This window comes from Corvus kubaryi, unplaced genomic scaffold (genome assembly GCF_017639235.1).
Source record: "Corvus kubaryi isolate FWS band 111438036 unplaced genomic scaffold, C.kubaryi_AGA036_p1.0 37353, whole genome shotgun sequence".
Classification (NCBI taxonomy): Eukaryota; Metazoa; Chordata; class Aves; order Passeriformes; family Corvidae; genus Corvus; species Corvus kubaryi.
The window spans coordinates 160,811-186,120 of NW_024581115.1; the positions used below are offsets into that span (position 1 = coordinate 160,811).

General features: G+C 40.0%; 1 protein-coding gene across 27 annotated transcripts in view; it reads left to right on the forward strand.

Moving 5' to 3' along the window:
• The first annotated feature begins 252 nt into the window (after positions 1-252).
• Positions 253-25,310, forward strand: part of PECAM1 (platelet and endothelial cell adhesion molecule 1) — a 31,787-nt gene continuing 6,729 nt past the window's right edge. For 5 of the 27 annotated variants that reach the window (XR_006016702.1, XR_006016700.1, XM_042032291.1 and 2 more), the window contains exons 1-13: positions 253-592; positions 735-761; positions 1,905-2,198; positions 2,908-3,207; positions 3,321-3,590; positions 3,969-4,229; positions 5,172-5,453; positions 7,315-7,596; positions 8,010-8,117; positions 8,959-8,986; positions 12,482-12,552; positions 13,216-13,272; positions 14,436-14,504. Coding sequence is in view for 22 of the 27 variants with exons in the window: in XM_042032291.1 (XP_041888225.1) it covers positions 559-592; positions 735-761; positions 1,905-2,198; positions 2,908-3,207; positions 3,321-3,590; positions 3,969-4,229; positions 5,172-5,453; positions 7,315-7,596; positions 8,010-8,117; positions 8,959-8,986; positions 12,482-12,552; positions 13,216-13,272; positions 14,436-14,504 (2,083 nt within the window). In the remaining 5 variants the exon portion in view is untranslated. Of the gene's footprint in view, positions 593-734; positions 762-1,904; positions 2,199-2,907; positions 3,208-3,320; positions 3,591-3,968; positions 4,230-5,171; positions 5,454-7,314; positions 7,597-8,009; positions 8,118-8,958; positions 8,987-12,481; positions 12,553-12,719; positions 13,273-14,435; positions 14,505-18,883; positions 18,941-22,469; positions 22,846-25,310 lie in introns of those variants that run through there. The other 22 variants (XR_006016703.1, XM_042032297.1, XM_042032299.1 and 19 more) reach the window with 10 other exon arrangements.

Consider the following 25,310-nt stretch of genomic DNA (forward strand, 5'->3'; position numbering starts at 1 on the left):
GCTACAGCAAAATGGGAGACCTAGAAATAAAGGGGGAAAATAAGTAATTATGTACATCTTTTCTCTGAAAGAGTTCACTGTTTGCATGAGGGGAAGTATTTGCTCAAGTATCTGCTGAGGTCAAGTAGCAAAGGTAAGTTGTGTTCCTAAATGGTTAACTGTGACTTAAAAATACCCATATTGACAGGAACTGCAGGATAATGTCATTGGAACTTTTTGTTTTTTTAATACACCTTAAGAAATTAAACAAAGCAAATGCATTTGGTGGCGCCCTCAGGAAAAGTCCAGTCACTTCCTGACCAGTAATCTGCCTGGGAGCAGCAGATACATTCTCATTGTTTGCCATTTCCAGTTTCCAGTAATGGGAACGATTACTTGATCCAGCCAGTTTCTGCTGAAGATCTGGGAAAACGTACAAATTTTAATGGCAAATTTTTATTGGTTTCCATAAAACAACAAGGAAAAAAAGCATAACGTGGTTTTGGTACCTGGAGGCATCACCTCTGATAATGAATATTGTTTTATTTTGGAATTAAGTGTCTGCTCTTCAGGAACGAGATGTATCTTGCTCTTCTGGTGATTTTCTTGCAGTGTAAGTTTGATAACTAAATCTCTGGGTGGGTACATGTGTTTCTGGTTTGTCTAGAGTTTGTTGAGGCTTTTTACAGTTTTGGATTACTGTCTCTCAATCTGTAAGCTTTGAAAATAACATTTCTTCTCATTTTTTTTTCCAGGTTCAGAACTTTACGCTCAGGGGAAAGGTAGGGAATGGTAGATTGTTGTTGTTTTGTTGGGGCTTTTTTACGTACAAATTTAATGTAACTAATGTAACTAATTCCTCGGTTGTTGGTATGCATCTATAACAGAGTGTATTTGGATTTGCTGTACAATAGCTCAGTATGAAATTTGGCTATATGAAAAAAAAAAGAGTTTTACTTGGTGGTGTTTCTTGGTATAGTGTTTAAATCAGAGATGTGCTGCTCATACCTTAATAAAAGTTTTGATGAAATCTTTCCTAGAGTAATTTGCTTTACTGAGCCATAAAAGAGGTGGGAGACAAAATTAGCATTTTGTTTTGGTATGTAAAAATCCCTCTCATGCCCACAGGGAAGGATAAAGGATAAAATTATAGAATATAAATTAAGGGCACTGTCTCCTGGTCTTGCAAAAGAATTGATTGTGTCTGAGCAGAGTTCAGAAATTGTGTTCTGAAAGGAACATGTTTACTTTTTATGTTATCATCCTGCTGGCTACCAGCACGTACATTCTGAATGCTTGCTTTTTTCCATCACCCAGGAGAAATGTGTGCTTCTTGTTGTCATGTGGTCTATTCACATGCAGAGAAATTCACAGCGTTTTCACTGATTTTATGCCCCAAACTCTCTCTAGCAAGGACACATTATAAATAGCTGGTAAGCGCACAGGACAAGGGACTTCTTTAGATGCAGGAAAGCTTTTCTATTTGCATAGCAATTTCTAATACAAATCCTGACCAGAATGAGCATAACCCAAAAGTGTAAGTTCTAAAGGAAGAGAAAGTGAATGAACTAATACATCTTTCTCTATACTTGTTCCTTTAGATGTCAGAACATAAGTATTAATTATACCAGGATTCTAACAGTTATAATATTTAAGCTACAAAGTATTTATCTTTGCTGTGGTTATAAACACAGAATGTATTTCTATGCACATACATTTCTATACACATATACATATGTATATATAAATACTACTATGAACTTTATTTCCAGAAGTGCTTATCAATTTAAATTACAATATTCCTATCAAATGAAATGTGAATTTTTAAATTAATGATTGTAATTTAAATGTAGACGCTTGAGATAACCGTGTTATGTTGGACTAATTTAAAATAAATATAACTTTTTATTTTATTTTGTCTCAAGTTTTTACTTTCAACAGAGTTGAAATCAGGGTTCAGCCATCTGTCAAAGTGAAGAATGGAGCTCCGATGTCAATCATCTGCCATGCTGATATTAGCAAAAATACTGATTTCCAGCTGAAGCATAATTTTACAATTTTTAAGGATGGAAAGCTTGTGTTTATGACTGTATCAGACAAAGAAGATGCACGGTATGAAATACCTGTGGCCAAATCTTCAGATACAGGAGACTATGAATGTACTGTGAAAGCAGATGGAAAGTTGAGTTTCAGTAACTCCATCTATGTTTGGGTAGCAGGTGAGTGTTCTGTCAGACATGGCAGATAAGATACAAAGAGAGAACAGCCTTACAGGGTAGGAATAATAGTCAGTGCTAAACAGGGTATCTTGCAAAGTGTGTTTTATCCGTTGACATCACAGTACTTGATGAGAGTTTGGTACTAACCCCCATGTTAAGGCACAGAAGTGAACTCAGGACCCCAAGGCTCCAGGACAGATCAGTCATGGTCAGGAACACAGTCTGTGCCACCACCCCCACTGTCCTGACTGTGGGACACCCCCTCTGTTCCCTAGACTAGAGAAAGTATTTGTGAAAGTTGTGCCCACCCCAGTAACCATGATGAGGGGTGGGTAGATTCCTGGAAATGCTGGAAATAACGTATAGAGATGCTCAGGGTGTGAAAGCCATTGTCAAAGCCAGCATCAGCCATGGGTTGCTTTTGTAGACAATGTTGTATCAGTCTTGTTCTTTCATCTCTTACGAGAACAGGGGCCACCTCCATCCATACCCTTTCTAGACATGTTCTTGACTGCAGGTGACAATTTTCCCCTTGGAAAAGCAAGTTGGAAAGACTTTGTCAGCATTATGTAGTTACTGGGTCATTTTTTGGTTCTTGCAAACTATTTGCATCTGTTAATTAATATAAATCATTCCCACAGTCATCAGATATAGTGTTTATTTCAGGATTGTGCAATGTTCTATTTCTTTTCTTGTTGTCTGTTATAAGGAATGACCAAGCCAATCCTGACTGCTGACAAAAAAGAAGTTTTAGAGGGTGAAGTTGTGAAATTACGTTGTGAGCTGCCAGAAGAAGTACCTCCTTTAGAGTTCTTTTTCCGGAAGATAAAGACAAATTCAGCACCTAAAGAAAAACGTGTACCTGAACAAAACCAAAATTTTTCTGAAGTGGAATATTACGTTGAAGAGGGAGATAATATTTTACAATTTGATTGCTTTGGCAAGAGACAAGTAAGATCTGGATGGGAAAGCTCACAGCATAGCAACAAAACACTTGTTACAGTCAAGGGTAAGTTACTTGACTTTTGTTTTTCCATTTCTTTGCTTGCTATAGATAAAAATAGGGTCATATATTTATATGTGTATCTATCTATCTCTATGTTTATATGTGTTCTCTTGCAGAACCATTTATAAAGCCCACTCTGATCACTGGGCCCTCCAGTAATGTTACAGAAGGAGACCAAATAGAATTTGAATGCTCAACTGTGGTAGCTCAAATGCGTGACATTGAAATCATCCTCCAGAAAAACAGAACAATACTGAACAGTATACGAGATAAGAAATTTTTGAAATACTCTACAGTAGCTACTCAAGAGGACAGTGGTGAATACCTGTGTAAGGTGGAGCAAGGAGCGGTGTCTAAAACCACAAAACTGAATGTCTTTGTGTCAGGTAAAACTTCTGTTCATCTTAGATGTTACTTGAAGTATTAATATTTAAATTTAAATTTGGCAGAACTCAAGATCCAAGTGTGACCTCCAGATCCAAATGTAAATTTTCTGTAAGTTAAAGGCTAGGTAGGTTTTAGTTTCTGATTTTTGCCCACCTATACTTCCCAACTAAAATAATATCCTCAAACAACCTGTGAAAAGTGGTTTCAATTGCTAAGTTTCCGTTTTCCCTGAAAATACAATAATATTAAAATAACATGATTGTTTTGTTCCCAAATTATAAACTATCAGTATGTCCTTCATTCTGTATACTTTGAGATAAGTAGTCATATTCTTCCAGGCTCACTTTGAATGAATCAGTTCTCTTTTGATCTTGCAGAGTTATTTCCCAAGCCAACATTGTCTGCTTCTATGACTAAGCTGGATGAAAGTAAAGATTTAATTTTGAGTTGCAGCATTAATGGTTTTCGGAGAGCCAACTTCTCTATAGTACGGAAAGGTTCCCATGAAGACATCCTGTTGAAAAATTCTAGAGTCTTAGCAATGAAAGTTAATGTGAATGATACTGGATCTTACACCTGTAAAGCTGAAGTAAAAGGAATAGTCAAGGAGAGCAAACCTCTAAGGATAAATGTTTATGGTGAGTTGATACAGAGGCTTAGAACCCACCAGGGTGGGGGAGGATCTAAACCAGAAGCATATAAATAAGCGTATCTGTTTACAGGATCAGTCTGTAGTCCATGGACTAGCAGGGTGTCTATTAGTTCTTACAACATGCATTTCTGTGAGATGTGCTTTAGCTGCAGAGGATTTGGCCTATTGTGATCTAATCAAGTCAGACTTTCCAGGGCTGGCCCTTGGAGAAGGGAGTTGGCATGGCTTCCTGCTGGTCCCTTGGTTCTGCTAGGGACCAGATAAACTCCCATTCATTCCCATTTGCAGGAGCCAGGAATGTTCCAAAAAACTTTCACTTTGATCTGAAGCTCTGTCTGTGTCTGCCTTGAACCCCTCCCCCGACCCTTCAGGAAGAAAGCCAGGAGAGCCAGAGGTCATCTGGTTGGCTCTACTCTAGAAAAGGCAAGGGTTCATTGCTATCAACATAGCCCCCTCACCAGCACACTAACTATGGATACTCCAGTTCCCTTCCCTCTCATGGAACAGGCACAGTGGTTCTCCAGTCTGTCAAAGGGATGAACTGGGTTGTGACTCACTGTGCTGCTGAAACAGGGCCCTGAGGAGGAGCTGTGCAATCCCTCTCAGGTCATACATGGAACGGACCTGCTCCTTGGGTCAGAACTAGTTTTGGAGTTTGGATGATCCACAGTTGTGTCACTGATCCTTTTCTTGTTTTGCTTCATGTTCTCCCTGTATGCTACTTTATTCAAAGTTACATATATTCTATTATCTATTCTATTGATTTGTTCAAGTCTCCCTGTTTCTATTCTATCAATGAGGAAGAACATCCCAATATAGACTGTGTGCAAACCAGCTAAATATTGTATAAGTTTTCTACAAAATAATATTGTGTATTTTGGCCTTATGCAGTGTAATTTGCAACAATTTTTTTTTATTCACCTTTTAGCTCCAGTCTCCAAGCCGACTCTTTCCGTTGTCAGTGGTTCACCGGAGGTGATATTAGGGAAGCCTCTACAATTAATCTGTCATTCAGTGATGGGAACACCACCGATAACATTCACATTCTACAAAGGGGATGAAGTTAGGAAAAATGTAACTAATGACACATATGCTATATTCTTGGATGAAGATATTGGACTAAATGACAATGGAGGATACAAATGTGATGCTAGAAACAATCACTCCAGTGGTGTGAAAACTAGCAATATTCTAAATGTCACAGTGATAGGTAAGTCTGTTTAATTCTTCTTCTTGTCTAATGTCATATTTAGAGTTTTGAAACAGTAGCAGTAAATGGTGGACTAAGCAAAATGGATGTGAAATGTTTACAAGTTTTTGCTCACTTGACTTAAAATAGTTGTCTATCACAGCACAATAGTCCAGGACCAGAGCAGAAGTCTATTCTTGATCTTTGATAAAGAAGAAGTGATTTCTCTCTACCAAGGAGTTTTCAGTTTTGCATCCTTGTTTGAACTCAAATTGTGTTGATCTTAGTAAGATAAACTTGTGGTTAATAGGCTGTTTTCCTTCTGGTTTTTGACACTGAGTTGTGTATGACTAGAACAGATACATCCAGAATTGCTGCATTTCTTCTGAGTCTGTTGGATTATTGCACACTCTCCACTTGCTGAGCTCCCAAACAGGGCTTTTAATACAGTATTTGCACTCACCCAGACTACAGCACCTTAGGACTCCCCTTAAATTCATCAGTTCCACTGTTTACTAACACTAGAGAGAAGCTGGAAGATAAAACTCTTCAGAGTTTTATCCAGGAAGATCTTTTGAATCCAGGAAGGTCTTTTGAAATAACAAGGCACAAATAAACAAACACAAAGCATAATCTTAGTCCATTAACAAGTGGGTATTTCTTTGCTGGAACTGGTGAATCCCAGCTGTTAGAGCTGTGGTTTGGGATATATTGTGACACTGTTTAGAAGTTCTGAAGAGAAGGTCGTGTTTTGGAGCCAGGTGACCCAGTCTTCCACAGTCCACCACTGGTGAGGTGGTAACTTTGAATCCTCTGTATTCTGTCCTTTCTGTCTCTACCAGATCTAAAGAACAACTTACGTATTCCAGAGCAATTCTCTCTGTCAGGGGCTCAGTCATAGTAACTCATGTCTTCTATCTAAATCTGCTTCCTAATACATCTTTCATGACCAGCATCTTTTCATATCAAATCTGGTTTCCTTCCTCTGCTTCTGTGCCAGTGTTGCCTTATGATTCCTTCTTTACATCTGCCTCGTGTTATCCATAGGCCTTCCCCAAACACAATATTTCCAGAGAAATTTTCTTTATGAATTTTAGCAAAACATGCTTCATATCCCAAACATTTTGCAAAGCTGCTGACATTCTACATGTCTTGCATCACACTATGTGTGTCCATTTTCTCCCCCTTTAATTACAAAGGCTGAAGCTCATCTGTTCCTAGGCTAGTTCTGTGTATGCTAAAATGCTTCATTTTTAAACTAGTAGACTTAAAAACCATGGTTTGGCTATGCATATTCTTACAACTTGCTCAAATGCTAACTAACTTCTCTCCTTGTGTTTGCTAGACTCTGTAACCATTGAAATTTGGGATTTTCTTATGCCTTTGGAGAACTCGTTCCATTGTCTCCTGAGACACCCTCTATTGTATATTAAAAGTTACAAGAATACAGTTGCCATACAGTTAGCAAAGAACAGCATAACTCTACATAACTATGAAAGCAGAACTACATAAACTGCACCATAATTATTTACACAATGGAACTGCTGAGTGTATTATTTCTGGGAATTAAATAATTTGTAGACTGGGGCCAGAGGGGTATCAAAAGGATTTTAAGGAAAGAGACTGACTGACCTCTGTGGAATGGATATAATTTCTTCCTGTGTCTGCTTTGTTTCTTTATCGTGCCCTCTCTATTTCTGGGTGTATACAAATATTTACTAGAGGACACTGTCTGGCAGAGACTGTTCAGAAAGGTTAATACTGTGCATTCAGTCTCTGTTTAACTAAGCATTAAAGCAAGCATTTCTACAATACAACGTTTTGTCATCAAAGTTGTTTCTAATAGTGCTAATACTTGTTTTCTTTACGCCTTCCTCTGTAGTACCAATCAGGAATGCCAGTTTGGGCAGTGTTCCGTATGGAGAAGTAGAAGTTGGCAGTGATACTGCTTTTCTTTGCTCTGTGAAAGAAGGATCTTGGCCAATAGACTTCAAGTTTTTTAAAAAAACTGATCATGAGGTTCTTCTACATGAAGTAAGGGAGTATTCAGACAGAACCATATGGCACAAGAAAACAATGAAGAGGAAGGACACAGGGACCTATTATTGCATGGCTTCGAACCGAGCCAGCATGGGCGTGAGGAGCCGTCCAATAACCATCCATGGTGAGCTCATTATTGATAAGCTGCCTACTATGTCACCATGATAGGTAAGGGCATCTGATCTGACATGTTCCTAAGTATGACTCCCTTACTTGTTTTTCTTCCACCACTGTCAGAAGTTAAACAGAGAGATGTTTTTATAAACGAAGATTGTCCAGCTTACATAGAAAAATTTAAGGGATGCCCAAAAGCCAAAGGAGCCAGGTGCAAACTAAAACCAAGCTGTTGATGTACTGAGCTTTTGGTCACAAAGGAGAGGCTTACTAGAGAACTTAGAACACAGGTCTCCTCCAGGTTCTTCCCCAGTGTGTAAGAGGGTTGATGTGTAGTAAAATGAAAGGTCAGGAACTGCAGGATTTGGTAGTGTTGACCTATCACTGTAACTACTCTCTTAAACATGTTTTTCTTATTTGCAGTCATCTTAGCAGCTTGGCAGAAAGGAGTCATTGCTGCATTTGTCCTAACAGCCATCGCAGGAGCAGGAGCCATTGCTTTATGGTGGTTTTTGCGTAAGAAGAAAAAGGGTAATGAATGGTTCCCTTCTCTTTGTTTGGGGAGAAATGTATTACAGTTAAACTTGCATTTGTCTCAGCAGCAAAGGCTTATGGGGGTGAGGCTTCAGAGATAACTAAACACAATTAAAAGAATCTACTTAAAAATGCCACCTGACCCAAATTAAGCTGCAAATGTGCTGAAGCTTTCCAAGCATATTGGGCAGAACACAGTGCTGGGCAGGCACTAGGGAAACAAAAAGGCTATCAAATACAGGCCAGAATTACACTGTTCCCATGCAGTCCTAAATTCAGCCCCAGGCAATGTAGATGCAAACAGGGCTTGAGGAGGTTTCTGATCCCTTATAGAGCTATAACAATTTGATTTGGGGTCCCAACTGAGGTATAATTGAGCTACTTCTCTAGTCCTCATGAAGCAAATTTAGATTACTGTCTTGTGGGATTAGGTTTTTTTCTTCCACTCTGTAATAAAATTTCTTAGGGATTTGTCTTTTATCATTAAGGTATTTTTTCTGATCTTGTTCTTTCAGAAAATAAGTAAATCTGATTTGTCCTGTGATATGCAGTACATGGCAAATTATTTGGGAGAATTTGGAGCATTTGGATGTCCCAGATTGCTTAAATTGGCAAGGTTAAAATCTGAGTTTTGGGATCTAGGGTTCTCTGTGAAAGAGAGATTTAAGGGACCTGGGAGATGAACAGGATATAAGATGTGAGGTAGTTCATTTTGTGATAGGCAGGAGAAATTATTCTGACATGAGTAAACAATGACTGTATTTTTGTTTTCATTTTTACTTTAAAATTCTTTATGTGTGCAACCTATTAATAGATGTTTTTGTTTTTCTCTGTCAAGCTAAAGGACCATCCATGGAGATGTCTGGGTAAGATGCCTTCCTGTCTGGGTTTCGGCTGGGATAGAGTTAATTTTCTTCTTAGTAGCTGGTACAGTGCTGTGTTTTGCATTTAGTGTGAGAATAATGTTGATAACACTGCTGTTTTAGTTGTTAAGTAGTGCTTACACTAAGTCAAGGACTTTTCAGTTTCCCATGCTCTGCCAGTGAGCAGGGGCACAAGAAGCCGGGCAGGATCATGGCCAGGACAGTTGACCCAAACTGACCAAAGGGATCTTCCACACTGTAGAAAGTTATGCCCAGTATAGAAACTGGGGGAGGGGGGGGGGAATTGTCTGGGAGGAATTGGTCAGTGCTCAGGGCTGGGCTGGGCATCGGTCAGCAGGTGCTGAGCAATTGTATTGAGTATCACTTGTTTTTCTTGAGTTTTATTCCTCTCTCTTTCTCTCCTTCTACTATTATTATTATTACTATTATTATTACTATTAATATTATTATTATTATATTTTACTTTATTTCAATCATTAAACTGTTCTAATCTCAACTGTTCTTACCTGGGTTTTACCTTTTTCCAATCCTTCTCCTAGTCCCACTGGGAGTGGGGTGGGTGAGGGAGGGTGATTAATTACCAGCTGGGGTTAAACCACAACAGCCCTTTTTGGCACCCAATGTAGGACTTGAAGTTAACAACAGATCTGACCAGTGCATGTTGAAACAAATTTGTTACAAGCATTCCTTATGGTTTAATACCCACCGGTCCCAGTGTTGATTTGTTTGCTCTCAGAGCTGTGTTGTCCAACACCTTGCTTGCACTACTGCACCCTGTTGTGTTTGTTGCCTTCGGGGCAGGGCTAAGGTTATTGTTTTGTTATAACTCACCTGGTCGGGTCTCAGCGCTGCCATCACCTGTGCATGGGGAGACACCTGTTGGGAATTATTCACAATTACATCTTTTACTCGATTCCTCAGACAACCAGTCTATGGAAGAGAGGTATCTTCCCACAGCCTCCCTTACTTCTCCAAGCTATCAGAGCATTTGAGAATTAGGAAAATTTTGAATACACTTGGGATGTTGGAACCAGCATGGTCCTATTGGTAGGAACCAGCAAGTGATTGAATGTGGTTCAGCTCTTCTTTAGGGCTCAGAAATTATTTGCAGCTACTTCAACCCCCACAACAGGCACAGTGGGCACTCAAACTACAGTGACAGGCACTGTGGTTACTCGCCCCAGGGGTGGGCGATGCAGCTGAACCAAAGGACCAACCCCTGTCTGTAGCAGTTGCCTCTAAAAAGGGAAGAGAAATAGACAGGAAAGATGGCTCGTTTAGTGAAGAAGGATAAAGCAGTGTCATGACAAGAACAGGAGGAAGAGGCAGAAAAAGAAGTAACCACTTGATCCGTATCCCTGAGTGAGCTGTGGGATATGCAAAAGGATTTTAGCCATCATCCAGGTGAGCGTGTTACACCTGGCTGCTCTGATGCTGGGATAATGGGGCTGGTGGTGTGGAATTAGAGGGTAGGAAAGCCAAGCAGCTGTGATCATTTTCTAGGGAAGGGTGAATTGACAAGGTGATTGGAAGAGTAACACGAATTACTCAGCCTATGGAGGCAACTCTTGTCAAGGAAAGGTATTTCTTCAAGGAAGATGTTCTGTTTCACCCAGGCAAGTGGACTATAATGGAGAGAGGTATCCAGTACAGGAGGGAATTAGCCATGCTTAGAGATAGATAATTTATTATGACCCAAACAACATACAGTCACTCCCAGATCCAGATGAAGTCTAATGTGCACAAACCATGTGTATAGAAACTTGTACACCAGAGTGCACCATAATCATACACCAACTCACTGGCAGTGTTGTCTGGAGAAACGAAGAGGCACCAATGGTAGAGGCAGGGGCTCCCCAACTCTAGCAGTACACAGAAAAATCTCCCTTCCTTGTCCCTCATGTGGAGAAATTGGTTGAGCAACTCAAGAGACGATATAGATTCTACTCCCCACATGCGCGGTCTGGAATCTCACCTGATAACAGTAAGTGTCATTTGGTCAAGGGAGGATACTGATGGTACACACCAGGGGAGACCCCAGGTTTTTCTGCAGGTCTACAGAGACAACATGAGGAAGGGGGATGGAAATTCTACCTCAACCCTACACGAATTGCAAGGAAAAATAATCACAAAAGGGGGTTCTTCCAGGAAAGTTGCTGCTGCAGTCTGCAGTGGGCAGTTCCTCAGACAGAGTGGAAGGGCTGATCTTACTTCTGATCCTATGGGAAGGAATTCTACTCCATTTTCACAAGAAGCGAGTAGATAAACCTGTGACCAAGACTAGAGGGGCTCTGCCTCCAGCCATGTGGAAGAGAGGGACAACCTTGTTTACTGGACTGTGTGGATCACATGGCCTAAAACATCAGCCACCCCAGGAGTATAAGGCTGTAGCAGATACAGGTGCACGGTGTACCCTGATGTAATCAGGCTGTGAAAGGCTAGAACCCACTTGTGTTTCTGGAGGGGGATTCCGACAGCTGACTGCTGGAGGCTGAAATCAGCCTGACTGGGAATGTGTGGCAGAAGCCCCCACTGGGACTGGCCCAGAGGCTCTGTGGGCATAGACTATCTCAGGAGTGGGTATTTCAAGGACCCAGAAGAATCCTGGTGGGCTTTCAGTATAGCAGCCTTGGACATGGAGGACATGAAGCAGCTGCCTGGTTCCACTTCTTGGAAGACCTTTCTGTTGTGGGGTCGCTGAAGAACAGCAGGTGCTGGTCGCGATCACAGCACAGCCCTGGTGGCAGAACCGCGCTGAGCCTGGGAGGTGCCGATCGCTGCTCAGGGCCTGGCTGGGCACCCCTCATTTTTCTTGGGGTTTATTCCTCTCGCTCTCCTTTTCATTGCTATTATTATTATTAACTGTATTTGAATTATTAAACCATTCTTACCTGAATCCGTGGGGTTTATCTTTTTCCAATCCTCCTCCCCATCCCTCCGTGACGGGGCAGGGTGGGTGAGTGAGCGGCTGTGTGATATTTAGCTGCCATCTGTGGTTAAACCACAACACCTGCTTTATGATAGTGGTGAAATGTTTCTGTGTATAAAGGGCTGTAAGCCTTGCTTCATATGAATATAGTTTGTTACAGCACACACCTGCAGACAATAAATGCATGGTTCTGCTTCATGTACCACCTGCTAACACAATAACAGGATGAGGAAATACGCTAAAAATAGAAAAAAAGGCGAGCTAAGTGAAATACAAGAACGTCAGGTCCGTATTTGAGTGCATTTAGATACGGAATAAAATTGAAAATACAGAGTTTTTAAAGAAGAATAATGCAATAGGGAATATTTTTGACCTTAAAGTTTCCTTGTGCTTCTCCTAAAGCAAAGGCAAAATTTTCATTAGTTTCAGTGGTTAAGAATATGTGGTAGTCAGCATAGACAGTGACTGATCTTTGCACAGAATCATATTGTTGGTTTTATTGACTGGTTTTGGGTAATTACATCAAATTTTATTGGTTTGTTTTTCAGTTCTGCCTTGGCTCCAAACTTGACAAGTGAAAAACTAACGAGACAGCCCAGTGATGGAAACTATTATTCAGGTAGGATGTTTTGCTATAAGACTGTTAGTAAGTTGGTTTAATTAAACATTTATTTAAAGTTTTGGACTTCCATAGTTATTGTTTGGATGGGGCCCAATATTTTGGGAATACAGAGGGATACCAATAACATTGTCCAAGGTATCTTCTGTCATTTTGTCTTTGTACAGTTTTTATGAGCACGTCTTACACAGATTGGTTTATAAGTCTGCTCAGACACTTCTCCCAGGCAATCAATTGACAGTATCACAGATGGAGAAATCATGGTAAAAGAAAATTACTTTCTGCTTTTGACACAGCTGCAAGAAAATTATTTCAGAGAGGAAATTTGAGCTGTGGCACATGGCCCTATGATGTGGCCACAGTATAGAGATGTTAACTTGCCTGGGCACCTTTCATTGCAGGATCTCGGTGCACTTGACAACGACAGGTGGACATGATGTTTAGAGCACCTGACATACACAAAGTTGCCCCTTGGGTGTTTGTTAGCTGATTATTTTAAAAGCCACGTTCTTCCCACCTGAATGTCTTAGATGGGAATCTAAAAGTAGAATGTGTCATATAGAAATACAGATAATGACTGTAGGAATTGCAGCTGTGTAACTCATTTATTTCATTGGTTACAATAAACATTTTGTCAGCTCAACTTTGGCTTTCATATTTTAGGATCAGGTTACATTGAAGATAACGAAAATCACATGAAATCAACAGATGAGAGTAAAGGTAATTTCATACTTAAACAAAAGATTTAAAAACTATTTTATAATTGAAAGTCTTGATGTTTTCAAATGGTAGTAATGAGGATTTGATAGAGCCAGCCCTTTTTTCCCATGTCCAAAATTACACCAATAGAACCCTTTTATCAATTGCATTATGAAGTGTAATTAGTTGTGCTGGATCCCAGGCCATCTAATGATGGGTGGTATAAAAATACAACTTATACTCAAAATATTAAGTTCAATATAACAAATATTCAGATTTTTTTAAAAACCAAGATTTTCTACAGATTTCTGTTTCTTTTACTTTTCTGTCCTTTCTTCACTTCTTTGGATCTTGAAATATTTAAGAATTAAAACCAGAAATAACCTGCTATGAAATCTGAATAAAGTAATCTGCCAAATCACTTCTGCAGGATTTCATTCTGAATGACTGTTGTGGTTCCTTCCAACTCTTACAGAAATCTGGTAGAAAACCGCCTCCACCGTAAGAAAAATAGAGCAGAATGCAACAGCTGTTTCTTGTGTCTGTTGTACCCAGGTAGCCAGTACCTGTCAGCCAGTGGTCTTAGTAAGTCAGATGTCTGATCATTGCCAGGTTTTCTGTGGATATTGTAGCAAAGAAGCATTTTGAGGAGGAAGATCGGTTCCATTTCAATTTTTTGGGGGGGAGGGAGGGGGGGTTGGAGGCAGCTTAGGAGAAAAGTGCTGAAATTGGCTAATTGGCAAAGCAGAAATGAGAATGAGAAGTGTCCTGCCATAGCAGCCACAGAAAACAAGGAGAAAGTAATGGCAGGGAAAGAAAGGGAAGAGCAAGGAACCTGGGAGAATCAGAGCTAAGGGTAATTCCCTACTCCATTTTGTGTTGTGCCATTTTTGAAGGTGTTACATTGCAAGTAACAGTTTTAGGCACAATTTGCATGTCCCACAGTTTCAGAAATCTGCCTTTAGTTGGTCTACTGCCCTTTGGAGTGGGGTTACCCTCAGGAATGGGTTGGCCTTACAACTTAGCAGAGTAACTCCCATCTGCCATCAGCAGGGCCTCCTCCTGCACCTGTCAAAGTCAATTGGGATTTGTCCATTAATTTCAATGGCAGCAGGATCAGACCCACAGCTCAAACGAAGTGTGCAGTCCTACAAAGAAACATCTTCTTGATATTTTTGGGGCAGGACCTGACCTTGAGAGTGCTGAGGTGGATTACACTGAAGTTGAAGTCTCAACACTTGATCCTCACAGAGGTAATAAACTGTTCAGCCTCTATGGTTTATGTTTGGGAGCAACTCTGGGTCTGTTGCTGCTCCCTGACACTGGACACTCCCTGACACTGCCTGGTATTGGCACCTGGGAATGCCAGGGTTGTGTGTGTGACAGTCTCCTGCCAGTAGTGCTCCTAAACCTGGCTGATGCTGTGGCTCTTGTGCTGCTGTTCTTGCAGTCCTCCTTCCCATTGCCACCTACACAAGGTCTGTGTGGAGCAGGGCTCCCAGCTGGAGCTGTGGCTCTAAGCAGAAAGCAGCCTGCTGTGAAATATCCATGTTAAAGAGACCGAATTCATTGAGGGCCACTTGAGGTTGCCCCAGGGCAAGATAATGGAGAGAACAGAAACCAGTGGAATTTCCTCCTTTGTAAAAGAATTGGTTGAAGGGTCAAAGCTGTAATTCACTTGTGATAGAGAAGGGAGACCAGTTTTGGTTTAGTCTCTTAGTCTGGACAGCATTCTGGATTTTGTGGCACCTTAAACAGAGAAATGAGGATATTGATGCCCAGATAACTTTGTCCTCCTCCCCGCAGTAACCAGGCCTCAGAGCGTGGGGCTGAGGTACATGTCTGCAACCTTGAAGGAGAAACATCCGTGGAAATTTATTCACCACCCAAATGCCCACTTCAATCATTCTGTGTTTTCTGGAGAACTCTGATGCCATTATGACCTTGTGTTGAAAGCTGTTAAACCTTCCAGAAATTTGCAAAAAGCTCCAAGTAGCAGAGAGTGAATAAACCCTGCAAGAGAAGTTTATGCTCTGCTCTTGTATCTTTGCTTCAGCTGAATGGGAAGCAGACTGAGGAAGAAATGGATAAATTTCCTTCTTCCTGGTAGGAAGGACTAGTCACTTATTTCAGAGACGAAAGACATAATTGTTTAGTTGATAACACAGATGTTTGGGCAAGAGTGCTCACTCTTCAAGCTTGGCAGTCAAGCTCTCCTGGAACAGCCAGTCCTCCTGTCCTTTCTGTTTTCACTTCCTAGTATCATTCATCACAGAGTTTTCCCTGTGTTTTAAGCATGCTATTTACCCACCTCTGCTAAATTCTGCACTGAAGGACCAGAGTTGTACTCTTTTTCAGAATAGGGCTAATAACTGTTCCAACTGTTTCTACTACACTATACAATAGTGTAGAATAGTAAGATATGATAGTGCATTATTTAAATTAAAAGCCCTTTTAAGTTCAAGATCAGCATCTATAAAAATAGCCTTTTCATCCTATTCTTGATCTGTAACACTATTCCTGTATATCAGACTAAGGGATAAGAGAGTATGCTCTGTAGACAGAACCCCATTAAACCACAGTATAATGTTTACTATAGTGTGTAAATGAGATCAGATTATTTTAATTGAATTCTGCGTCATGCTACAGACCTATGCATGGCACACAGAACACTGACTGATTCTGTAAGACTGAACTGTGCTTGAGTATATGGAGATATGAACAGTTCCCTGATCAATTTCCTTTGCTGCCCCAGGACACTGTTGAGTGCTTTGGTAATGGAAATGGCACTACAAGTATTTAATGTGTTCCTCTTTGAAAGCATCCTGAGGATGCTGCTTAAATAGAAGGAGTTGTATGAAACTGTTATTTCTTGAGCTCTGCACTGCCTATCACAATGAAAACAGGATGAGATTTATTCTTGGGAAAAGAGAAGCAAAGCCAAGTTTCTTAATATTCCCTTGTAATGGTCATATATGCCCACAGAGTGAATTTGGCCACAGGACTGCTACCTATACTTCTGCTATGCTGGTGTTATTGTAAGGTTTTGTTTCCAGTCATAATATTCTTCCATGTTTGTCTGTGGGTATGACCAGCCCTTCCTAGGGAACAGACCTTTCAGATTATCACCTTGCTCCAAATCCCTTTTATGCCTCTTTTGCTTCCTCCTATATTCTGAATGAAGACAAAGCAAATCACCTTTTCTCTGGGCACACATTGCTCATCCAGCAGCTACACATAGAGTCTGATTCCTTCTGCCTTTCGAGGAACTCCAGATTTCTTCGATCTCTCTGGCCTAACCTCAAATTAATTTATCTTTTTAATCATTTGTTCCTCCTGCCACTGTTGTCAATGTCAATACTAATGTTCTCAGGAGCAGGAGAATCAAATTTTGTGTACTGTGAAAGGCTACTGCAATAAATACTGCAGTATCTAAGCTGTAAGAGTTGCCTTTATGTCTCTTCTGGGAATTGGGATTGATTGAATGTCACTTTAAAACAAGTTGAAATTATTGTAGAAGGATGTACATCTTGTCTTTCTCAGTAAAGAATTCCTTACATTTGAAAACACCGCTTCACCCTGTTTTTGCAGTCATGTCTGAGCTAGCTGGTAATTTCTGGAATACTTCTTTCTGGAATTATTAAATTCAATACTTACCAAGTTTGTATGCTTGACAAAAATATAGTGCTTGTCTTTTCTAAAGTTTAGTTGTGAAAAAAGATGGCAAGGTGATTCAGACCTTTTATTGTTAATCTGAGCAAAACCAAAGGCAGGGGCTAAAGTAAGATCAGGCAGTATCCCTAAAGTGACAAGGGAGAAACTGTTAAGCATGGCTGAGTAAGAATATTCTCCTTCTTTTATATCTGGTTATCTGCAGGGTGGAAACATTATACAGTTAGTGGGAACAAAATGTCAAATGATCCAAGTTATTTCTCCTGGCACATTTTTTCAGTGCTATTCAGTCATCAAAGATGACTTTTGGAAGATTAACAAAGGAAATAACATGGGCAGTGGCATTATATCTCAATATAATGAAATGGGCACGATAAAAATAAAAAGCAAACTAAGGAAATGCCTCCAACCAAATCTTTGCACAGAGTCAATAGGAGTAGATTTAGGACTAACTGCTAAAAAAGAGTCCTAAACAAAATGAGCTACCTTTTATTAAAATTCCAAGAAGTTTAATTCTTACTTCACTGGCAACTGAATTGATCATTTAAGCAATGGTCTGTAAGCATATGAAATATGCCTCGAGATTTTCAAATTATTTTGCAAAGAAAGTTCATGCCAAAGCTGCAAGTTTGAAAGCTGTGATTATACACTTGGAGAAGTGTAGCTGCTATTGTTTAAATTAATAGCAGTTTTGCAACTCTATTCTGATGTGTTAGCTTGCAGCATTTAAAGGATGCTGAACAGAATTTAAAAAAACAAATGCAATTAGCTTTGGGAAATCAGAATATGGTGCCAGAGACACTTGGGTTCTTCAGGGCAGTGCAGAACAGTAACAGTCCTAACTCTGAGACTGCAGATCATTATGTCTGAATTCTTTAAATATTGTGGGCTTTTAATAGCTAAAGTACAGGATTCTGTATCCAGAGATGTGAATTTCTTCCCAGTTTTTTGGAGAGAGGAAACAACAATTTAATTCTTTTTTAAAATTTAACTGTAACTAGAGAAATCTAACTTGGTTTGTTGAAGGTCCACAGAAATTGGAGGTGATACTGGTAGAATTCTGAGGTTTTCTAAGAGACTCAGTTTAACTGAAATGAATGAGTGTTTCTGAAGCGCTTTGAGATCCGTGAACAGCAAACTCCTGGACCCTGCCAGCACAGGCCTTTACAGCAAGTGAAGAAAGTGGTTTTTAATGCACAGTTCTGGAGCACTTTGATTGCCCAGGGATTTTTAAACCACAGCCATACAATAAATCCAGTAGATTGTTCTAATCTCCTACTAGCCAGAAGTTTACGCTGACCACAGAGAAAATGATTCTTGCTATTTTCAGGCCTTTAGACAAGGCTCTGTCCAAAAGGAGACCTTTCCTAGATAGCACTAAATGGAAGCTGTGCTGTGTGAAATCTGCAAATATTCTTCTGAGACATTTCACAAAACACAGCAATTTAAATATTTTTTTTTGTGCCTTTGACATTTAATCAGGCTAGTTGCCAAAAGGGGTTGTAGTTAGTCTTCTAAGTGATAGATCTCCTCAGGGCTAGGATCTGTAAATCCTTAGAAGAGATTGAAGAAGCTCTTCAAAGTGATCCAGAGAAACTATTCTCTAGTGGTAGATGTCTCTGTGAAATTAAAGCAGCATTGATTCAAGTTTAGAAGAAGATTATTAGAATGTTCAAGTCAAATTTAGAAAGGGAAGCAGATTTTCATCATCATTTTTATATAGAAGAAGATATCTTTCTCTCAGACCCTTACAGGCTGGGTTTGGGGAGGGCGTTGTACTTGCTTTTTCACACAGATTCCACAGGCTCATTGCTGCTTATGTAGCTACTTCCTCTGAAACTAAAACAGTGTGTTCTGTTTGTTTAAGGAGCTTTTCGTAAGGCAAGCAAAAAACAAAACAAACAAACAAACAACAACAAAAAAAGAAAATAAATTGATTTTGTGCCAATACATTTTCCAGCTCCTGAACAGAAGGGGACTGAAACAGTTTATAGTGAAATCAGAAAAACTAATAATGGTAAGTAAGCTAGTGAAAAAATTAAACACTTTAAGGAAACGTTTGTGTAGAGGTTAGGGATAAATTTGTAACTGAATATTTTACAAGATAATACTTAGACTGAGTATTTAGAAGATAAGTGCCATAAAAAAGAGGAGCTGCAAGTCACATGGGAGCATACCAAAGTGCAGCTACAAAATCCCAGGAGTTGATAAATTGTATGACACCTTCATGGTTCCTCATAAATCAGTGCTATTAATATTTGTAACGTCTTCTTCATCAGCCCATTTGTGCTGTATCTACTGAGTAGTTGGGCCATATCTGGATCTGAATCTAGAGCTGAACATGCCCTGTTAGGGATCAGGATTCTACATCCTGTTACCTCAAACTGCTCAGGAGAAATATTTGTCTCTTAATTGAGCATGTTTGTCCCATGCTATAAAATATTCCATTGGCTTTGGATGTAACTCCAGCAAATATCTATAAAGCCTCCAACAACAGACTCTAAAAGCCTTTAAAGCAATATGATCATTTCACCAGCTCTAACACAGACATGTGTGGGCAGTAGCAGCTTGCTGGCAATTACTGTCTATAAATGTTCTGGCACTAATAAGTTCAGAAACAGTGACTTAAAAGGAGGTTATTTCATCATACTTTGTCTAAGTCTAAACTGGAAAGGATTTCCTCTCCTCTTTTTGTGTTAGGAAGTCTAGATTTGTAAAGATTAGGGCTGCAAACAGTTAACATTTTGTCCTCATTCAGGCTTTGTTGTGTGCCATTTTTAATTTTTGATTGTTGTGCTTTAATTTTCTATTTTTTCTATTTTATAAGGCACTTCCCACCTCTGACACAATATTCTGTCTCTAGGGAATCTTTTATGTGAGGGTCTCCACGTACTTTAGAAAACATTACTTAATTTTCCCTTGTGAGGACTTACATGACAATTTTTATCTCCTTTTTACAGCTGAATAAACAGAGAGATTAGGTCATCTGTTTAAGGCAATGTGTTTAGAGAGTGACAACAGTGGCAAAGGAATTTTGGAATCCTTGGTGCCTGTGCCTGTGTGCTGTACTCATTTTCCACAGCCTTGCAGTGAAAATCAGAATATCTTTCACACTTAAGAGTGTGGCCAGGCGCTTCATGCAGGACCACCATGAGAAAAAACATAGTTTATTTTAGGGCTGAACCCCAAGGCTACAAATGCTCTGAAATGTTCTCTGGTGAGTGTGAACTGGACCTATAAAAAGCTGCAGAAGCTGCTGCAAAACCCTCACCTGCTCTGCCCAGGTGTGAGGGTGACTATCACACCATCCACCAGCCCTGGTTTTGGCACAACTGAATGTGTTATATACCAGAAGGATGTAAACTCCAGGTTGGTACAACAGAGCTGAAATTCAAAGAGCGCTTAAAAGGCTGTAATACCATAAAGTGGGAAGTGCAGTAAAATGGGATATGATTGAAAGACTGAGCTGAATTGGCCAGATGATCTGCAAACACCCCTTAATCTTGCAGTCCACCTGCTCTTTTATACATAACATTCTACCATTTCAGTTATTCTTGGGAACATAGTACCAGTTTATTGTTTCAATCACGTCTGTTTTTCCTGACTGATACACAGGAAAAGTGTTTCAATTAGATAAGCAGTGCATCACCCAGCAATGCAGTGCTACATTACAGTTAATGTAACACCACCTTTGATTTTTTAATAGGCTGTGTGATTGTGAGGTGGCAAAGTGTAAATGCAGTGGAGGATCCCTATGAAATTATCTACTTATATATATTAATATAAGTGTATTAAATGATGCCAATTGTGAAAGATGTTGAACATGACTAGTGGGTGCAGAAGTTGATTTACCATTCTGTTCTTTGAGATTTTTGAGCAAAAGCCCAGGAGCACAACCTACTTCAGGAAGGCAATGATTCAGACAAACGTGTCCTTGGGGAAATCACATGTGGTGTCAGCTACACAGTTTGACAGATTTAACCCCTAAGACCTATGTAACTTTTTTTTTTGTTTTGTAGGTAACTATTGTTTAATTAGAATTGAGTGCTTCATAAGAAATTTTGTCATATGAAGGGGTTGTCTGTGCATTCCAGAAATTGTGTGCACTAGAGAGGAAGCTGCAGAACTGTCAGTACTGTCAGAACTGTCTGATGCAATTCTTTGTGACTGAGCTAAAACATTTTTCCTCTTCATTTTTTCTGACAACTCTCACTGCTATCCCCAGTAAGGCAGATGCCATAGCAGTAACCAACTTTTGTATTTTGAGTTCTATAGCTACTGCTTGTCCTTATCCAAAATCTGCACTATGAATCCATAGTGCCGATAACAGTTGAGCTTTACCAAGCCCCAGGCCTTTGGCAGAGTGCTGAGCATCTGTCATTATTCCTTTTCTTTTTATTTTCCTGGTGCTGGCTGTTACCTCCTGTTCTTACCATTTGAGTGCCTCCACCACACTGTGGATAAGACTCCCCATCCTCCCTGCTGTGCTGTTTTCCTCGTTCTCAGTGCCAGGACTCAGGAGCTGGTTTTACATTAAAGATGGACAGAAAAAAACTGTCAAATGCACATTTCAAATCCCAGAAGACTTGCATGTGGTTAATTACAGTTAACTCATTTACAGTGGGAAAAGCAGGTGATTTGTGAAATTCCAGTCTAGTCAGGTATATTTGGATTGAAAGTCAAATAATGTCAGTCTCTGCTTGGATGCTGGATTTCCTCTGCTGTAATGAGAGTTTAAGGAGGATGCTGATCACTTTGTCTCTGCAAGCAACTCTGAGAGAAGAAGTTGTCCTTGCATTGTTACTGAAAGGTTAGTTTAATTCAGAAACATATTTAGTATTCAGGATGTTCACCCAGGTATTGTTTTAAAGCCTTTTCTAGAGCAATGGGCTGTTACTTTAGTATTTTACATAAAATACCAAAAAATTTCAAGCCTCAGCATTAAATCAGACCTTACATCCAAATGGCAATTTGGGGGATGGTCATAGTTAGTGCCACTCAGGTCAGTAAGACCTTTGTCTAAAAGTCCTTCAGGCTTACCAGGATGAACTAATTTCTTTAAAGTTCTGCTTTCTCTGGTTGCTCTGTGAAAAGGCCAAAGGAATATCCAGCCCAGTCCCAAAGTTGCTGCTTTTTGTTCAGAAAGAAGTGCTATAGTCCAAAACTTAAGCAAAACAGGCAATTTTCTAAATCAACAGACTGCCAAGAGTGATAAAATGGCTGTGGCCCTGCTGCCTCCCTTGCCTGTGCTGAGTCCAGCAGTCCAGGCTGGCAGCTCTTCCTGAGGGAGGGTCAGGATGTGTCACACATGAGTTTAGCTGCCTGGGTGGAGGCTCGTTCAGGCATGATTTATTTCCATCACACCTTTCATCTTCCCAAGAGGCAGTAGGGGCAGGAAGCCCAAGTATCTCCATGCCGGTTCTTTATCTCAGCTCCAGCCCTTTCCTCAGCATTGATCCCAGTTCTCGGGGTAGCACAGTCCTGTTCATGTTGCTGAGAAGAACTAGAACCAACTCCAGCTCACAGATTTCCTTATGTTTTTCCAGGACACTTCCTGTTGAAGATGATGTTACTGGTACATTCTTGGTCCTTCAATGAACTCTGTCTTTGTTGTGTGTCAGACCCAAAGCTCACAGAAGCCAGTGACAGTCTCTGCACTGATCTTATGTGCACTGGACTGAGCTCATCGTCATTGCAAGATAACAATTCCCAATTTCTTATTAGGAAACTGGAAATCCAGCAAACAAAATGCAGAGCCAGCCTTTATGCTGCTAAGTCTGGAAAAATGAATTGGTCACTTGGAAGCAATTGCAGCAGTGAGACAGGAAATTCTAAGAGTCCTACAGCAACCAACAGTGTACTATGGAAAAATAAATATATCCCAGTGGAAAGAGGCATGAGAAATCCCCATTGCATTCAGAGGTTTGGAACAAACCTATTTGAAATCAGCTCTAGCAATCAGGATATCTGCTCAAATACTTTCCTGCTACTGAGCCTCAGGCTTAACACCTACATCTTAGCCAGAATTTCCCACTGAATCCTTTTCCAGCATAGAAAGAACTCACAGGGTCTGGGGATTCCTTGTGTTGTTCAGAACTCAGGTATTATGAGCACATGATAGTTGCAAGCAGTCCAAACCCATGCAAATAACTTGTCCCCTCTCCAATATAAAAACTCTTTGGATCTTTAGGTTTCTAGACATATTCTAGACTAAAGCCTGGATCTGTGAGACATTGATTCCAGAGCCAAATGCTTACAATAGCTTCAGCTAAAGATCAGGCAATGCCAAATGGTTTCAGTAAGGCACAAATATGCAGGGAGCTTTTTGCTTGAACCTTTGATACAGAGCTGGATTACGTGCATGCCCCATGTCAGAGCTGTTCCCAAGCTGCCTGCCAAGATTCCCTGATGGAAGCTACGGCTCCATCCAGTAAAGGGCTTGGCAGAATGTTGTGTGTGTCTGCAGTTCAGCACCTTCGGTTCATTCTGACATATTGGCTTTCACCAGGGCTGGAGGTGGGTTGGAGGTGGGTTGACAATTGCAGCTATTTTGGCGCATTTTCTCCTCTCCGTAACCTCTAGCAACAAGAAATGGTAGAGCAGGTGGGGATGTCTTAAGTTCCTGCTATATGTACTCCTTTGTAAAAATGTGTTCTTTGAATTTAAAATCCCATCAACTGGAAGCAATAGCAAGACTTTAGATCCATCACAAGATCATAAAACCACCTACTTTTTTAGACTTGGGAATATTTTAGAAATCACCAGTATCAGACCTTCAGCTCTGATTCCTTTTACAAAACATGGAGCTTGTTTTTTGCCCTGCTACAGAAGCTTGACCAATTCTTTTGTGTGTCTAGAATCCAACATTTCTCATTTCTGCATTTTTGGCAGTAAGAGAAAGCCAGGTATTATGAAAAATCTCTCTGTTCTTCAGTAAAACCAGGAAAAAAGTAAAACTACCTCTTTTTTTTTTTTTTTTTTTTAACAAGAATGAAATAAAAAGATTGTGAAAAGATTGACATAGCAAAGATGACATAACAAAGAATCAGCAAAAGCACTGTATCATTGTGCTTTTTATTAGTGGCTACCTGCTGGCTCCCCTGAGTGGTACCGGGTAAAAATCACCCTGCCTTGCAGCAGCACTACCCAGGACACAGTGTGACATTTCCTGGCAGAGCTGTGACACTCAGCTAGAAACCCCCACTGCTCTGGATGTGGGTGACAGGTAACAAGGAGATGGGATAAGCTGTCACTGTGACCTCGGAGCTTTGGGTAGCCAACATCCCGTTGTTTGAAGTCTGGAATTTACACAAAATTCATTTCCTCCTTCCTCCGAGAACAATACATTGTGACAGAGACTAAACGACAGCTTGTTAATGCCTCACTTCATAAGCCTTATGTATGGTTTTGTCCACTTAAAGCCAAGCTTTGATGTCGCACTGGGTCAGCAGTGGTTTTGTTCAATTCTGTTGGCTTTCAGGACACAAAAAAGCTTTTGTGTGTGTTCCATGTAACTTCTTATTTTGTTTCCTAATGTCTAAACATATGTGGATCAATCTTGCCAAACACTGAGATCAATTTTATACTGAAATTGAGTTAATGCACTAGTGTCAAGTGCTGTAGTCACCTCAGTTTTTAATCCTTTGCTTAGGCTAAAAGTTCTGGGTAGAATATTCAGAATGTACTGTGCCAGAGACCTTCACCTGTGTTCAGTTTCCTTGTTACTTCTCCTGGCTGACAAGGGAGTTTCTAAAAGACTTTTATTAGGGTCTAATAATGGTAGTAGTACTCTGCATAATATCCTTCATTTAGTGATTTCAGGAACTTTTCAAAATTTACGTGTGTTCTGCCTATGGAAGATGATTTTTTATTTTGCTATTTAAAAAGTACATAATTAGAAAAAACATAGATTCAGAAACTAACCCCCATTTATAAAAAAAATACTGGGAAGATTAACCCCCCCCAATCCAACCCCTTTGTTTTGAACATAAGATGAATTTCCTTCACACAGCCTCTCTCCAGTGAATCTGATACACTTTTCAAGAAAATGCCCTTCAAGATTCAGCAGTTACTTTTGTCACATGTGAAATATCTCAACAGAGCATACAGACAAACACTTTTAACAAGACTTGAAGTGCCCACCTAAAACTGGAGTTACTTTCAGAGAGGAAAGAAATATTTATGTTTTTGGTATTTGAATGTATTCTGTGACATTTCTGAATAGCTAAATCCACTTTTTTTTGAAAAAAGCCTATGATCCAATTTGAAAGTTCATTGACCCTAAAAAGAAAGAGCTTGCTGGCCCTCAGGTTTTTCATTGGGAACAAGCAACTTTTTTTTAATAAAATGTCAGGTGTCTTTGCAAGAGGTTATTTAGCCCTGAAAAT